Below are 17,236 nucleotides of genomic sequence, written 5' to 3' on the forward strand. Positions count from 1 at the left end.
CGATATATCGGGGGCAATTGAATAATAAGACGAATAATATAGCTCGTTTTTCTTTCATCGTTCATAATCTTTGCTAGATTAGATCGCAATCGGTTAACAGTTACCGCACTCGTACATATTATAATATAGGCAGTTCTATTTTTCGAAGTAAATTCTCTTTTCCGTTACCGCTACCGTTTCTTAATTCTTAATTTATTTGGCTGTATGATTCTGTTTCTAATGAATGAATTCCCTACATCCGGGAACCCACCCACAAATAAAAACCGTTGGGGTATCACGGTAGCATGCGCAAGCTACCCCGTGACGCTCCCTGAAAAGACGAAGAGGGTACCGATGGTCTTTTACTGGATATTCCAGCACACTCCACGCCGGTGAGTTCCACATACCCCCCATATTCATGTTGGAAAAAAAGGGCTTCACCGCAGTTAGGAAGAAGGGCCCCCCAACAAATTTTGATACAGGGCCCATCAAGGACAAGCTACGCTCCTGGGTGGATATGTTTATATATTTATCTTAATATATAAGTTGTAACATTACGTGTTCAATTGTATAAGTCGCCAATGTACACGAGTAACATGAGTACAGCTTTTTTTTTTTGTATAGAATAGGAAGGCGGACGAGCATATGGGCCACCGGATGCTAAGTGGTCACCAAACGCCCTTAGACATTGGCATTGTAAGAAATGTTAACCATCGCTTACATCACCAATGCGCCACCAACCTTGGGAACTAAGATGTTATGTCCCTTGTGCCTGTAATTACACTGGCTCACTCACCCTTCAAACCGGAACACAACAATACCAAGTACTGCTGTTTTGCGGTAGAATATCTGATGAGTGGGTGGTACCTACCCAGACGAGCTTGCACAAAGCTCTACCACCAGCTGCTTATTTTATGAATTTTTAACTCGAAACAAAAGTGCAAATAATATTAAGAAATCCAGGTAACATAAGGCACGGAAGCATATATCAGAGGAATAAATTATTTGACTATTATGATTAAAACAACGTTAATAAATATAAAAAAACTATGCTTGTTATGTCTTATAGTAACTGTATGGTAAAATAAAGTTGTTAAAATAGAAACATGGACAACAGCAGAATTGCTAGAGGTACCTATTTTTTTTTTTTTATAGAATAGGAAGGCGGACGAGCATATGGGCCACCTGATGGTAAGTGGTCACCAACGCTCTTAGACATTGGCATTGTAAGAAATGACAACCATCGCTTACATATCCAATGCGCCACCAACCTTGGGAACTAAGATTTTATGTCCCTTGTGCCTGTAATTACACTGGCTCACTCACCCTTCAAACCGGAACACAACAATATCAAGTATTGCTGTTTTGCGGTAGAATATCTGATGAGTGGGTGGTACCTACCCAGACGAGCTTGCACAAAGCCCTACCACCAGTAAACCTAGGTATAATTTTAAATAATTCGCAGCAAAAACTTTTTGTCTGTACATTAAAGATATTGGAAAAAAAACTAATACTGGTGGGCTTTTAAAGCAAGTTTTCAGGATTTTTTGTCTGTCTGTTTGTATGTTTGTACCCGCATCACGCAAAAACTGCTGCATGGAATTAAATGTAAATAACTAACTTAAAATATAGGCTCCATTTTAGCGCAGGAATATATCTTATTCCAATTGTTTTTAATTTCATATTACCCAGAGCATTTCCATTTTTTTTTGGTTAATTTAGAAAAAAAGCATGATTTAATTTCCTTTTAGTAGTTAGTAGTTTTTTTAAGATTGGTATGAACCTTAGCACTTAAAAATATGTAAATATAGTTGCTATTATTAAATTTATAACAAAGTCAATAAAACGAAAATTCAATTTCTTATTTTTATTAGCCGTTCATTCAGATCTTTTACATAAATACATCTTTATCCTTAAAAAACCTATTAACTAATTATTTATTGATTGTGATGCGAAAATTTAAAAATAAAATCGGACAATACTTAAATTAAAATCATGAACACTGATTACTATCATTAAAATGATAATTAAAAAGTTAGAAAGATATTTTTCACTCGATTAGTATTAATGCTTTTTAAAATTGTCACGAATTTTTACGTAAATATTAAAGCATCAGTCACCATCAGTCGAAAGGCCTTATTTATTGTCGTGAATGCAAATAAATACAATATTTTAACATATATAACATATTATATAAATGTTACAAGATTATTATTACTAATGCTTTGTATCGTTGATGAAATTCAAATCATATTTATTTGTACTTTTATCTTAAATACAATATATTTTACAATACATAATTATCATATATAATAAGAAAATATATAAAAAGTATTAAAGTTGTCATTAATAGAATAGGATAATAATTGACTTATATATTTCATACGATACTTCTGTGAATGTGCAATATACATGTTCATTGCGGACTTGTCTTAACAAGTGTTCACGGACTCCAAAAAGGTCACGTTTTTATATTACACGTCAGTGGCTCTCAAACCATATTCCGCAAAACATCGATTCTCCGTGAAGCTGTTACGCATGAAAATTAAGCACAAAAGAAATTTTATATTTTTTTACGGGCCTTTCTAAAAAAACGTATATGGTACAATTTCTTATATGAAAATTAATAATTAGACGTGATATGATTTTTTTATTATTATTATTCCATATTAAAAATAGTGCTCCCTTTTTGATTCTTGAATTTAAAAATGTTCAACTCATAAAAATATAAAAGTTTAGTATCATAGTATAGTCCTTGATATCAAAAAGATTGAGAACCACTGGTGTAAATTGGTATAACATACGGACAAAGATGAGCTTATTCGTACATTTAAATGATTTATGACACTTGAAAAATTAAATACTCTATCAAATAATCGGACAGAGTAATGATATCATTGAGTATTTATTTTTGCAGATTAAAAATTTTTTAGTTAAATAATTTTATCTTGCAACATTCAATACTATCAACTAATGAAAAAATCCCTCATTATTAATTGCAAATGTGTTTAATATGATTACTTCGATATAATTATCAAATTTAAAAGCTACTTGACTTCATTTAATTATTGTGCGAGTAGAAGTATAATTTAAAAATAAATGTTTGATTAAAACCTGATAATCTATAATAAGCTACCTAATTCAATTTGTTAAAACATCACGACTAGTTTTGGCCGTCAACATATAAAATCACCAATTCTTGTACATTAATTAAAAAATATCTTGTTCTTGTAAATTAATGACACCCACAACTCTTTACTACCATATTTTTGTATTTGCGCAATATAACATTTGAATCATCTGTGTAGTAAAGCACTGAAATTGGAGAAAGCTTGATTGGAGCACATGACGGCTTTGGAACCTGAAAACAAGTCGTAATTATATTTAAACATACAGTATGGTATCAGCTCGAGAGAGCGGCAGCGGGTCCAAAGGCACAGCGATTGTTGTTTTCATTTGAAGTAAAATCTAAAAATGTATATAATGGATATGACATCATATGTATCCGATTTATCATGTGATCGTATTAAATTTAATAATTAAGACAAAATCAATGTTCATAATTGTTTCAACAATTGTCGAATGCATTATATATAGCCACCCAACTGAAACGTTAATTCAAGTAGTGGATATACGCATTACATACCACGTCCTAACGAGTGTCCAACATGGGGCGCTCCGCGTTGTAAGCGCCCCCAAACGGTGTTATAATGTCAATTATTGTCAATAGCGTAATTGCCGCCTAGCGATGTAAAATTATTTGTTTTAGTTATTTCAAATCCTAATCCTAAATCCTTGAAAAAGTAATTAATTGATTAGTCAAACCTGAGTGGGATTTAAAAGATGGACCAATGTCTGTACTATTGCATGATTCGTTGCATTTTTATGTGCGTTTAGTGGAAAATTGCATTCGCCGCTGCAATAAAAAGCTCCATAACCATCAGGCGCGATGATCCAATCCTAAAAAAAAAAACAATATACAGATTATTAAACAATTTTAAAATAAGACTAAAACTACTTTAAATCCTATTTTTAATCTGACTTTTTACCCCTTTTATATAGACACTCTTATAATCTAAACAGTGTTTGTATAAATTAATCATTTTATACTAGTTATTTCTATCATAATACAATAAATGATAGCGGAGATTCATTCTACATCTGCTTTCCCCTTCCTTGACTTTGAAATCAGTATGAACATGAACGCGAGCATGATTTATTATTAAATAAACAAATTAAAACTTTTTTGTCCTCGATACAAAATAGTATACAGTGGCCTGTATACACTTATTATAAATATAAAAAAAAATCACACGTAAGTAAAAATATTTGTTCAATACATTTAAATATATTCCAAAATATATATATGGACGAAGTTTAAACTTCTTCTGTCTATATATATTATATATAAAGACATATTAGAGATACAATAAATGAACGTATAACATTTGGTATTTTACTGCGGTAAGTTTACAAGTAAGTATTTTGTAATACATGAAAGAAAGGAACCCCATGTCCACAATTAAAATTATGTACAGCATTTTTAGCACAATTCAGATCTTTTCTTGATAGTGTTTTAATTTATACTTACTATCAATTATACGTATGTAATATATTGCTTATATTGAACTGCTTGTGACATCGTAATTTCCCAATATTTATTTATTATTATTTATCCCAATATTTATATATTAAGGTAATTAATATTATATATTTGTAGTAATTATTAATGAAGCTATTAGTTAGTTAGTTAATATGTAAAGACCTTTGTATTTTTATCTCACCTGCCATTCTAAGTCCTTAAAGCTAACGTAAAGTGTTTGTATTTCGCAGCTTCTGGTTGTCCAATGCGACGTATCTGGAATTTCAATAAACGTCTTATTCGGTTTGTTTCTGAAAAATAGAAAATATTGCTAATTGCAAGTAAAAATGTGCAAAACAGAGAGTGTTAACTGAGTGAAACTTTTTTTATTTAATTAGGGCACTTTAGTTTCGACTTAATTGTTTTTCCTTGGCCTAAACATGAAATATTCATTTCCGTTTAATACGAATCCTATATTGTTGCATGTTATTATATTTTTAGCAATATGTACATACTTTTTATATTAATTTATTTAACAATTTAATGAACAAAATATATATGTATATTGTACCTACACATAAATACTTTACTTTAGTAGTATTTGAGAGTATCGATGAGTATATGTCAGAAATAAGATAAAAACATAGTGTATCGAAAAAACAAATGTAGTTGACATTTTTTTCACAATAGATCAAAATTTTCGAATTATGAAATATTTTTGAGGCGTTTTCAATATAATGCTAAGTGCTAGTTGCTACAAAACTACTTTCAAAAAATAATAAAAGAAATTCATAGAATTTAATGTCTTAGACCATATCAAAACTTAAAAAAGGAATTAAATAATTTTACAGCTTAGTTATGTTACTAGCCTGTTAAAGGATTCCTCAAATAGTTTTCAGAATATCCATTATTCCGCCAACGTCTTGCCTCGCGTTTTCGTCTAGCGCCAGTATCAGAGCTACCAAGCTTGGGACCATGCTTGAAAAATGCTACCATAAAAGGTTGCTTTCCCTCAGAGTTAGCACCGTGGGTCTCATCTAATCCTATTTCTTCTGGTTTCACATTTCGTTCTGTAAGAACAGTGTTCTTTTTAAATATTATATCAATACATATGTTACGAAAAGCAAATGACATAAGTTTCATGAAGAGATATTTATTTTCTAAATACTTTAACCATTCTTAATTCAATTTAGAAAGGCAGACGTACAATTGGACCTGGTAGTTACGAACCCAAAGCACAATGGACTAAGTAATACCTTAGCCTATACCATACATATGACAAAACAACGTTAAATATTAACCTGGTTGCGAATGCGGGTGTAAGGTTATAAAGAAACCGCGGTTATCAGCAGGTGCGCCAAGCCAAGTTGCCAACGCTCCCGTTACATTAAGCTCCAACCAGCCTTCAGCTCCTATACTAGTGTTCACTGCAGCGATACGTTCCATTTCAATGCCTCTGAAAATCAACAGATTATTTTATTAGACACGTTCTAGTTTCACTGAATTAAGCACAATAGTGTATGAAAAAATTATAATTGAATTTTTTGCCTTAGGACTTGACTCTGTTTCATGTGACTTCGTCGCTGTTTTTATTTCCAAAAAATCCCATCTTTTATATTCTTACGTCTGTCCAAGTTCTAGGAGAGCTCAATTTCAAATTTCAATCGGTTAAATGAACGTGATGAGGTAACAGATTTCAGAGATCGCATTTATAATGTTACTATAGGTAGATCAAAGTTTGATAATGTAATATCTTATAACAAGTTATTCAGTTACTATTCTGAAGTATGTGAATTACTGGATTACTTTTTATAATGTCCAATTTTACCCCAGATTATCAACACTTATAACTCGATGCGCGACAACAGTGTACAATGCCGTCGGGTCTTCTGTATGTACAGGAGCTTGATGCAAGCGTAATTCTGCCGTGAGGAGAGAAGAGGCGTCCCCCGGAGCACTCGCTACATCAAACCAGACATGTCTTCCATGTCCGTGTCGTAATGCACCCAGGTGATGTTCTGGAATTGTTTTAAAGTAAAGTCTGTACACCATTAACAGTACGATGCTTCTTCCTTAAATTTCTCAAAGTAAAACATTTCCATCCTTTAATTAAAGTTTGGGCCTTATTATCTACACTAACCCAATGCGGATTTATAAATTAACACTCCGTCCGTGTGGCTCCGTCTTGTTATAATTATCTAGCTACCCGTCCTGGCTTCTCACGAGGAAAATAAGGGTCTACATAGAACGTTCATTTCGTAATACCTATTAAATAAATCTAATGGTTACTTATTTTTTCTAACATTTATCATCATATTTCAGCATTTTTTCTCAAAATCTTTTTAAATTATATACTTAAACCTTCCTCATGAATTAATCCGTCCATTAGTGAAAACCATATGAAAATCCATTAAGTTGTTTTTGAGTTTATCACGCTCAGGCAGACAGACACACAAACGTGGGTGGTAACATTGTTTTATAATATGTAATGATATTGTTTTTAGATATCGTTTAAACATTAAACTTATTTCTCATATAATATTAAGTTTAACAGTAACTAAAAATCTGATATTTTCTTTATTTTTTTGTTATTGGACGTTCCAGTTAAGATTGAATGATTGAAAAATTTACATTACCAGTACCAAGATAATGCTTTGCCAACCAAAGATATCGATTTGTCAACATCACTACGAGAAAATACTAATAATATGCTAATTACTAAATACTTCGTCGCAGGTGGCGTGTCCTCTACCAAGCTTGATGTAACTTGACTCTGTATGCACGTGTACATGTTTACGTTAAAGAATTTGGCATAAATTACTATAAACGTTCTCCATTTAATTTTGATTAATTTAATCATTATTTAAACAGGATATTTAACATAAGATCAACGATATTTTTAATACATTTTTTTGTTTAAATTTATATAATAATTACTCATTATATACTTAGATTACATTTCAATGAATATTAATTCAGATAATATAACACGCAGTTTTTAGAATATGATTATTTTGTTCCTTTGTCTTTCCAACCTACTACGATACCATATGTACTTTCATATAAAATTCATGCAAATCCTTATTACATTTGCATTATGGGTCATATCGACATCGAGATGGTCCGTTCATCTTCATCATCATCTTTCTTATGATTCATAATACATCTCGTGCTCGGCATTGTAAGAAAGCTACACAAGATGAAAAGAAACCTTAGCCAAGCAGTAATCTATGAACAGCATTTTACTTTTCTTTTATTAACTTTTATTCCATGTAAGATAAACATTAAACATCTACAGTTAAGATACGTATATAGTATCGAATTGCCGTCCAATCGGATTATAAGTTTTTTTTGCATTTGTATACGCACTGTATACCTTAATATTTCCCGTTTATTTGATCTCCGTTAAGAATGCCACGTTGCCGAAATCGGTCAGGAGGTCATCATTATCACGTCAATTAGGCGTAACTTGAGTAAGTGCATTAAAATTATTTACAATTCGCAAAGATTTCTTCTTTTTCTTTTTCTCGTTGCGATATAAGTGTAATTTGTAGATTTTTTATTAAGTCTATATTCATTTTCACACCAATTTGTTTGCTTTCAGAGCGTTAATATATTGTACATATCTATAAGCATAAGTTTGTTAAAAAAAAATCAAAAGAACAGAAGTACTAACTAATGTATAAAATTATATAAATTTTATTTCGTGGTGAAGCTTTGTGCAAGCCAAATGATCAATGACAAATTTTCTACCCACTCATAACATTATTTCGCCAAAAAGCAGTACTTTGTAACTACAGGCAGAAGAAACATAATATCTTATTCCCAAATATAATATTTCTTACGAAATATGTACAGTAGATATGGACAATAGTGTCCACTAAGTATGAGATTTGGTAGTTTCGCTACTTATTTTAGTTAAATAAATAAAAACTAGAAATTAAAATAAGTAGACATGACCATGACAAGGTAAAATTATAAAATAACTTTTGAAGTAAAGGCGAACAAAGAAGTATCAAAACTGTATTTCTTACAAGGCCATTTAACATGTTAATAGAACAATAAGGACCAATTAGGGAGACGATGAATGTTTGAATCCTGTAGATAATATAAAATAATATACTGGACCAATGTCGATATCAATAGTAAAGTATAGTACTACCAAACTATAGGGCTACCAAATAAATGTTATACTATATATTAATGTTATTTACATTTAACATTTGTAATTATATCATCGAAATATGTAAAAAAAAATTATGTACCTAATAAATATATTTACCTACACAATTGGACATTATCACTGGCACAGCAGGCTAAAACGCAAACGACAAAAAAATAATATCCGCCAGTTCAAATATTTAGTACGTTAAATATTACATTTAATTTCATAAAATATAAATGTTTCAAAAAACAATGTGTATCGTTAACCCTCGCTAACGGTATGCGGAGCATTTCAAGAATGACTCATTTTTACCTGCAGGGTCCAGTTTTAATGTTAGGATTACGCACTCTTAAATGTATGTTAATGCTCAAAAATGCCATGAATATTGACAAATGACAATGGACTAAGTGAATTGGTGTTACTTTTTCAAGGAACGGCTTAGTTTCGACTTAAATTTTAATTGTATCATGAATACTAGGTAAGTATTTTTTACTCAAAAGGTAGCAAGTATGTTTCAAGATTTTTTTATAATTGAGTTCCGTGAAAATTAAAACGAAAACGAAGTTATTTACCTACGGTAACCAATATTTATTAATAAGACATGTAACGCCATATTATTGTCTCTAAAAATGTATTTATTAATATCGAATAGCCCTGATTTGAGCTTTCTTGGTCAAAGTAGGAAGCAACTAAGTTTTATTTTAAATATATATGTATAAGCCCAATCACACAAATAAAAACGACAGAGTTATGAAATTTTGTTTTAACTAGAAAACTTTATATGATTGCAACTTTAACTTTAATCCTATATTAAGAAATCATTTAAAAAATTTAATTTATTTATTGTGTCAAGAAGTCAGGGTTCGTTCAAATTCATCAAACCAATACCTACCTGGGGTATCTTTTTTATGTAATTAAAAATTATTGAAAACTTAAGTTGTATGTTGGTAAAACATGTTATTTTATATTAACATTTTAATATTCATTAATAATTATTTAAATTTTAAAATATATCTAATGTGACAATTTAGTTTCTGAACTAACACATGTTCTCATTTCTTAAAATTTAAGGAAAAGAATTTTTTTATACTTTAGATACATGTATTTATACGACAATACGGCAAAATTCAGTCTATGACATTTTATAGTAATTATTTATTATAATTTAAACACCCTATCTAATTAATTTTAACGAATACACGATATAAACTCACTGGAGTACTGTTTACCCACTGATAAAGTTAAACATAAATAACCTTCTGAGAAAACACTCATTACGCATATATATACATATACAACATTGCAAATAAGTATAATATTTGCAATGTTGTATAATAATGTTTATTAACAATACATATTATAAACAAAGAATGCGTTTTTATTAAAACTATTAGTAAAACAGTCGAGATACTTACTTTTACTCTGGAATGTCATAATTAGATCACTTTCATCGATAGCTTGTTGTTCCTCACCACTGAGAGCCATTTCGGAACTGCGAGTAGGTCTGGCCTGCTCATGTTCCTCCGCTAGTTGTTTGTATACATCAAGTAGGAAACTCGGTGCCGAGCGATCTAAAGGAGGGGCTTGTGATCGCCGGGGTCTCTCACCTAGACCCAAAAGCTCTAAGATTTCGTGTTCAACGGCTTGCCGTTCATGTCGCGTCATGGAATGATGTATCACAGTTTGATCGACACCATTATCGATATAAAGTCCAGACAGAGCAGCATCCGAACCGATGACAAATAATATAATGTAACTCGCGTATAACAACGCTGTCTTCAGTCTAATCATATTCGCTGGCTTTAGCTTCTAGTGAACGCTGTGAACGCACTTATTGAACTGGCGAGTAAACCGGCACAAGACGCAAATACGCTAGAGACGGGACCTAACCGCAGCCACTGATGACTGAACCTGCCCACTCAAGGTGGGCCGCCGACCGCCGCGCTCGCCACAGACTCCCCTCCCTCACCTTCTATACCATACAACGTATGAAATAATGTAAACATCGCAGCGGCAGCCGAACAGTCGAGCGCATTCCTGTATCTACAGTTGATCGGTTTCTAAATTCGATTACACGATTACCGATTAAAAATAATCTACAGAAATGCTAGTCAGATCCGCAAACCAACTATACACCTAGGTTTAGCTAATGGCGCCCTTTAAATTAATATCTTTAAATTATATTTTATAATGTTCTTTGAACATTTTAATCGTACCTACGTTAAAAATCAAAGATATATTTAAAAGAAAAAAATGCCTGTCTAGATAGGGAAAGTCATGATCAAAAACAAACAACAATTTTTTTCATTTAAAATTTGCAACGGTAAAAAAGAACCTCATTATTTATTATGTATGTATAATTTAATTATTTTAAATTTCTTAAAATTACATATAATTGATTTAATATAAGTAGATAAAGTCAAGTTAAAATTTCTGTTCATAATTTTGAAATATTAGGTGTGTAATATTTATAAAAAGTTATAGACGATTTTTTTACAAGGTACGTAACATAATAATACAACTTACTATATAGCCTATATCCTCTATCCTATATAAACCACAATCTAGACATAATGAGAAACTCTATAAAACAGATTAATAGATTTTGTGGACTTCCGAAAAAATTAAACCTTTAAATATAAGCTATAATTGAGACAAGATAAATTTCAGTGATAAGGAAAGAACAAAGAGAGATTAAATTAATATATTTTAGCACATTTTCATACGAATTTCAGTGAAATTTATGAAAGAGTAATTGATAATTTCTAAAAGGGAGAACGTATTACTAGATACCAGCCTAAATTAACGAATATACATTTTTTTCTATATCTACTATACCATTAATATTTATTTAATGTTACTTAAATGACAAAAAATGTGTTTTACCTTCATTTCGTTTTAATTTACTCGGAGCATTACACAATTAGTAAGGCATCGTAGGCGTAGGAAGCAGCTGATTAGAAGCAAACGAATGATACAACATTGTTAAATTGCATACAATCTGAACATTCTGTAATAATAATTGAGTCTTAACCTTTCCCAATTTTATTAAGTAAATACATGTTATGCCTGGCTTGCCGAAACCGCACGATTTAATGATTTGCCGATCGGGGCCAATTTTTATAAAAAGTAAATTACTTAAATTCATCTCGTGCTTTTCGGTGAAGGAAAACATCGTGAGGAAACCTGCACGTGTCTAATTTCATCGAAATACTGCCACGTGTGTATTCCACCAACCCGCATTGGAGCAGCGTGGTGGAATAAGCTCCAAACCTTCTCCTCAAAAAGGGAGAGGAGGCCTTAGCCCAGCAGTGGGACATTTACAGGCTGTTACTTTTACTTTACTTAAAAGGTCTTTAAAGGTCTTGTTATCCCGGCTGACAATCGTTCTTTTTATATTACTCATAAGTAAAATCTCAATTATTAGCCTTTATTTTGCCAGATTGGCTGTCTCCTGCGAACTGTGGCAGCGAAGGTTGGAAGAATTTGTTTTGCACAGATTGATTGATTGATACCCTGGGAACCCTCCCTAGAGAATGGAGGCCCGCACAAGCGGGCCGGCCGTCAGCGCTTCACGGTAGCATACGAAAACGATCCCGTGGCGTAATGCGTTTTTCCAGCGTAAAAAAAGACGTCGGAAGCTACGGGAGCCCGTAGGATACGAAACAAGGTGATGGCCAGTCTACATAATGCGCTTTGCATACGTTCCGTATACACAACATACAGGAGTTGGAATTTTTGTTGTAGGTTGCTTTCAGTGTTTTCACTTACTAACACAGCCATTGATCCACGCGCGATATGCCGCCTGCTTAGATGACACAGCAGGGACGATAGCTGTCGGGTCATTCATCGGGTAATGCATAGTAATCACGCATACCCTCCCAATCTGCTGACGTATAGTGCCAAACACGACGTTTGCATACCGCTGGTGGCGGCAGCTTGGCCTGTGGCACTTTGGTATATATAATGCTGTGATTCGAAGAACCCTGGTGCCTGCACCTCAATCTGATATTCTACAGAGTGAGTAGTTAGCAGAAGCAACATTCCGATTATTAAAAAAAATAAACTAGTAGGAAACTTCCAACCCTTCATGTCACACACTATCAAGAACGTTATGTAAATCACAGAACATGCACATACATTACATTTTATGGTTTCTCTCATGCATGTTTATACGCCTAAAATGCTATTCCCACATCTGTTAAGATATTGAGCTATTCAAGTAAAACTATATTGCTTACTATGAAATTAATCAAGTAATTTATAAATTAATAATTAATCTGGCAGCCGAGATGGCCCAATAGTAAGAGCGCGTGAACTAAACCGATGATCGTGAGTTTAACCCGGGCAAGCACCACTGAAATTTCATGTGCTTAACTTGTCATTATAATTCATCTCGTGCTTGACGCTGAAGGAAAACATCGTGAGGAATCCTGCATGTGTCGTAGGCCTCTGCCTCGAATTTTGCGGGCAGCGGGGCGGCGGCGGCGGCGGCGCGGCAGCGGGGCGGGCAACGCATACCTGTTCTCCAAACCAGCGGGCAGATCGCGCGGCACTATAGCGGTGTAGTGTTGTGTTCATGGTTGTGTTGTCGAGATATTTGTTTTTATTCGCGAACGAAATGTCTGAAAAACGGCGACATCTTTTTGATTCAAATTTATTCCTAACGCTCGATTTATTGTGGGCAAAAGAAGAAGTGGATCCCTACTATAGGGCAAGGAAAATAAATGGCGAGTTTTATCGAAATTATGAAGAACAGAGACAAAATCCCGACAAATTCTACGACTAATAATTGGTTAATTATTCTTCTATTTTTATGGTTCACATCTTTGCTGTTCCATATGGGTGTCCTCTCAAAGATTGCCGAAATAATTAGCTCTTGCACGTCCGAAGACATTTTGATACGTCACAAAAAAAATGTACAACACTATGGGTCCGTTCACACAGACCGGCTCGGAGAGCATCGGCCTGCTTTTTTCTTTTCACACAGACCGGGTCGTATACGCTTGGAATTGGCCGGAGCGGAGCCGCCAACTATTTCACATCGACCGGCTGGAAGAGATCTGAAAGCGGGTGCGAGCGAGAAAGAGCACGCAAGCGGAGCCGGTCGGCTCCTTTTATTACTTCACACGAAGCGCGTTCAGGCATTTTTAATGACAAAAAAGGTGCAAATGCAAAAATAAACTTTACTACAATCACTCAAAACACTGTTTCCAACGTGATAAAAATCTGCTCTCCTCTCCGAGCCGGTCTGTGTGAACGGACCCTATACCTACAATGCAGACGCGCAACGCGGGCGGTCACCGCTTGACTGGAGTGCACCGCTCGTTGCCCGCCCCCGCGCCGCTCCTGCACCGCTGTATTCGAGGGCCGGTCCATTTGATTATACGCGTAAGATCCTGCCGCTCCCGCGCCGCCGCCGCCGCCGCCCCGCTGCCCGCGAGATTCGAGGCAGAGGCCTAATTTCACTGAAATTCTGCCACATGTGTATTCCACCAACCTGCATTGGAGCAGCATAGTGGAATAAGCTCCAAAACCTTCTCAAAAAGGGGGAGAAGGCCCTAGCCCAGCAGTGGGACATTTACAGGCTCTTACTGAATTAATCTGGATGTATTAAGATTGTGCTTAATATAGTTTTTTTGACCAATAAAGTTGTATAATATAGGATACATTAGATAGGATAGGATTTATAAAGCAGATTGTTAATCCATCCTTTTTTGTTTAATGTTCCTCAATAGCTTTATATAACGATTTTAACAATAAAGTTAGAGCCCCAAAAGACCAGGCAAATCTGTTTAGAAGTAAATATAACTATTAAAGTTTTTTTTCTCATTTTCAATTTACGAACCTCATCAAAACAAAAGAATGATTTCATGTAACTGTTCAGTAATATTACTTCATATTATACTTCCTTAACACACTAACTTGCTTTTTATTTGTTTTTAATAATTTACATTTATTTACATACTGTTATTTTGTTACATAAAAAAATCGATTTTTATAAAAAAAACAATTGAAAAAAGATGTGTAATACATTTTAATGTCAGTATTTTTACAAATAAAAACCTTTATGTACACAAGTGGATGTGTGCAATGACTTAATTACTAGAATCTATATAAATCAATAATTATTCTACTCATTTAACATACTTTTCCATAAATTTTTTGTGAAATTCTGATCGTAAGGAGTCATTTATAAATGAATTTGCCTTTTTTTCAGGTTCGGAGCGCGCACAATTTTTGAAAACGACGTCATCGTCCCATCTGCGTTTCACCTGTTTATGACAAAATACAAAAAAAAAACAATATTAAAAAAACTAAAATAAAATGCCATACAATAAAATATACCTTTACAAATTTCTACACATGTAATTAACAAACTATTAATACATCAAATGATGTAAAATTAGATTGAAATAGTAACAGCCTGTTAATGTCCAACTGCTGGGCTAAGGCCTCCTCTCCCTTTTGAGGAGAAGGTTTGGAGCTTATTCATTTATATAGAATACACATGTGGCATAATTTCAATGAAATTAGACACATGCAGGTTTCCTCATGATTTTCCTTCACCGTCAAGCATGAGATGAATTATAAACACAAATTAAGCACATGAAAATTCAGTGGTACTTGCCCGGGTTTGAACCCACGATCATCAGTTAAGATTTACGCGTTCTAACCACTAGGCCATCTCGACTTCAACCAAAATCAGGTTGAATAACAAAAAATTTAAAACTCTTGAGTTATTTTTTCTGAATATTATATGAATGTATGTAATGAGTAAATAGAATAGAACTGAATAGTAAGCAATATTGACATGTATCTATACAAATAAATTTTCACCTTTAAGTCATTTTTTTGGCCTGCCGCAGAATAGTTCAAAAGTGGGTTGCCAGACAAAATGTTTTCCATTCTTATTCTTTCCTCTTCCTGTTTCTTTTCAGCTTCCTGGAATTAATGTATTCATATAATATTTATAAGAAACAGGTGCCTTAAGTAAAAGAGGAGGCCCAAAAATTTGTTATTCGGGATACCTATGTATTCCTATCCCTACATTGATATTTGTAACTCATTAAAACTATATGTATGTAAGTTTTTGCCCTATGATGTCTTAAAGGCTCTGACTTTGTTCTACACATATGTCCTAGCACCCTGATGCCTGCTTGCATACACTTACTAATTTGGGATTTCATAATATCATTATATTTTGAGACTGAAAAAAATACTGTAAACTGTAGGAGCACAATAAATATATCACATAACTACACTGTGTGTAGTAGGCTGGTGGAAAGAGGTTCTTGGCTTGGCAATGTAATGAATTGTCACAAGGCATCCATAGATGCGAAACATAGAAATTGATAATTATTGGAGTAAAATATCTAAACAATATATATTTGTTATTCTTATAATAATAGTATAGGTACAATGCACACACATGGGATTAGTATAAGTACAGCAGCAAAGAGGGGCCATGACATCATAAGAGAGCTAACATAAGGTAATATAAGTGGAATAAGGATGGACAGGGAATGTAAATAACTGCTATAATATGTAGACAAAATCAATTGAAACATATATATTGTTCCTTACCTTTTTGGCCTGTTCAATTGCTCGCTCCTTTTTAATTTTATTCAGTTCAGCTAGCAAAGCAGCTGTGTCATCATCAGAGTCATCAGAATCAGTTGAGTCTCCTTCTAGAGGGTCATCAGCATCTAAGCTGGCAGCTGGTACCTGATCAATTTTTAGCCGTTTTACAGATGGTTCTGTTTGTCTTCTTGTATTTGCGCCTTTCACTTCTTTTTCTCTTTCATCAAGCTCTTTACGAAAATCTCTTGAACGTAGCTCTTCTGTAGTTCCTTGACCTTGCTCCCTTTATAATAATAAATTCGTTCGAAAAGAGTAATCGAAATCTAACTTAAATAAAATATTTCCTAATATTATTAGACTTTATATAACATACCTGTATTTTAGTTTTGTATGGCTAGGAAGATCTCTACTTGAATATTGACGAGATATTGCACTTAAATCCTTCTCGCCGCGACCCTGCCCACCTCTAGCAGGATCAAAAGTGGGTCTAGCGGCCGTAGTCATTGTATTATTTTCAAACCAAAGGCAATACCAAGACTGGTTTAGGAGTTTTTTATAAAACAAATATTTGAATCAATGTGGTTCACCTAAAATATTAAGCAATTGTAGTGTTGTAAATATTTATTCGTATGATAGTGCAAATGTTTTTTAAATAGTTGGTAATGCTAAGAATAAAAAACACTATATTTACTTAGAATATCAAAGTGGGATAGATTTAATCAATTTCTTAATAATGTTCCGAAAGCTGATAATTAATTAATGATTACTGAATTATTATGTGAAATGTCACAATGTGAGTAACGTCTAACGATTAACGAGACAACAAATTACAGAATACTTAACACAGATAAAAAATGTTATTAAATAAATAAAATAAATACGCCACTCTTACGTTTTTAAATAAGTTGAAGATTTTGAAATATATA

General features: G+C 33.2%; 2 protein-coding genes across 3 annotated transcripts; both read right to left on the reverse strand.

Annotated features, from left to right (window-relative positions):
• Nucleotides 1-1,831: 1,831 nt before the first annotated feature.
• LOC126780423 (protein 60A) lies at nt 1,832-10,670 on the reverse strand. Of its 2 annotated transcripts, none has more exons than XM_050504909.1 (7): nt 10,142-10,665; nt 6,390-6,579; nt 5,863-6,017; nt 5,431-5,631; nt 4,764-4,837; nt 3,805-3,939; nt 1,832-3,340 (listed from the first exon to the last, which is right to left on the reverse strand). In XM_050504909.1, the coding sequence occupies exons 1-7, from the start codon at nt 10,515-10,517 to the stop codon at nt 3,215-3,217; spliced, it is 1,257 nt and encodes a 418-aa protein (XP_050360866.1). In that variant the 5' UTR covers nt 10,518-10,665; the 3' UTR covers nt 1,832-3,214. The 2 variants fall into 2 exon arrangements, 1 of the variants encoding a protein (XP_050360866.1); XR_007670503.1 differs by having other exon boundaries at nt 3,211-3,340; nt 4,764-4,872; nt 10,142-10,670.
• Nucleotides 10,671-14,745: 4,075 nt separating this feature from the next.
• On the reverse strand, nt 14,746-17,129 carry LOC126780456 (protein CWC15 homolog). Its single transcript, XM_050504959.1, has 5 exons — nt 17,002-17,129; nt 16,684-16,897; nt 16,314-16,593; nt 15,567-15,671; nt 14,746-15,001 (listed from the first exon to the last, which is right to left on the reverse strand). The coding sequence occupies exons 2-5, from the start codon at nt 16,812-16,814 to the stop codon at nt 14,864-14,866; spliced, it is 654 nt and encodes a 217-aa protein (XP_050360916.1). The 5' UTR covers nt 16,815-16,897; nt 17,002-17,129; the 3' UTR covers nt 14,746-14,863.
• Between the last annotated feature and the right edge of the window lie 107 nt (nt 17,130-17,236).

This window comes from Nymphalis io, chromosome 3 (assembly GCF_905147045.1).
Source record: "Nymphalis io chromosome 3, ilAglIoxx1.1, whole genome shotgun sequence".
Classification (NCBI taxonomy): domain Eukaryota; kingdom Metazoa; phylum Arthropoda; class Insecta; order Lepidoptera; family Nymphalidae; genus Nymphalis; species Nymphalis io.

Coding starts and splice junctions, on each gene's coding strand:
- LOC126780423 (XM_050504909.1), bottom strand. CDS start 10,517: ATGATTAGACTGAAGACAGCGTTGTTATACGCGAGTTACATTATATTA. Junction 6,580..10,141: donor TATGACATTCCAGAGTAAAA/GTAAGTATCTCG, acceptor AAACAATTCCAG/AACATCACCTGGGTGCATTA. Junction 6,018..6,389: donor ATAAGTGTTGATAATCTGGG/GTAAAATTGGAC, acceptor GTTGATTTTCAG/AGGCATTGAAATGGAACGTA.
- LOC126780456 (XM_050504959.1), bottom strand. CDS start 16,814: ATGACTACGGCCGCTAGACCCACTTTTGATCCTGCTAGAGGTGGGCAG. Junction 16,594..16,683: donor CATACAAAACTAAAATACAG/GTATGTTATATA, acceptor ATTATTATAAAG/GGAGCAAGGTCAAGGAACTA. Junction 15,672..16,313: donor CAATTGAACAGGCCAAAAAG/GTAAGGAACAAT, acceptor CATTAATTCCAG/GAAGCTGAAAAGAAACAGGA.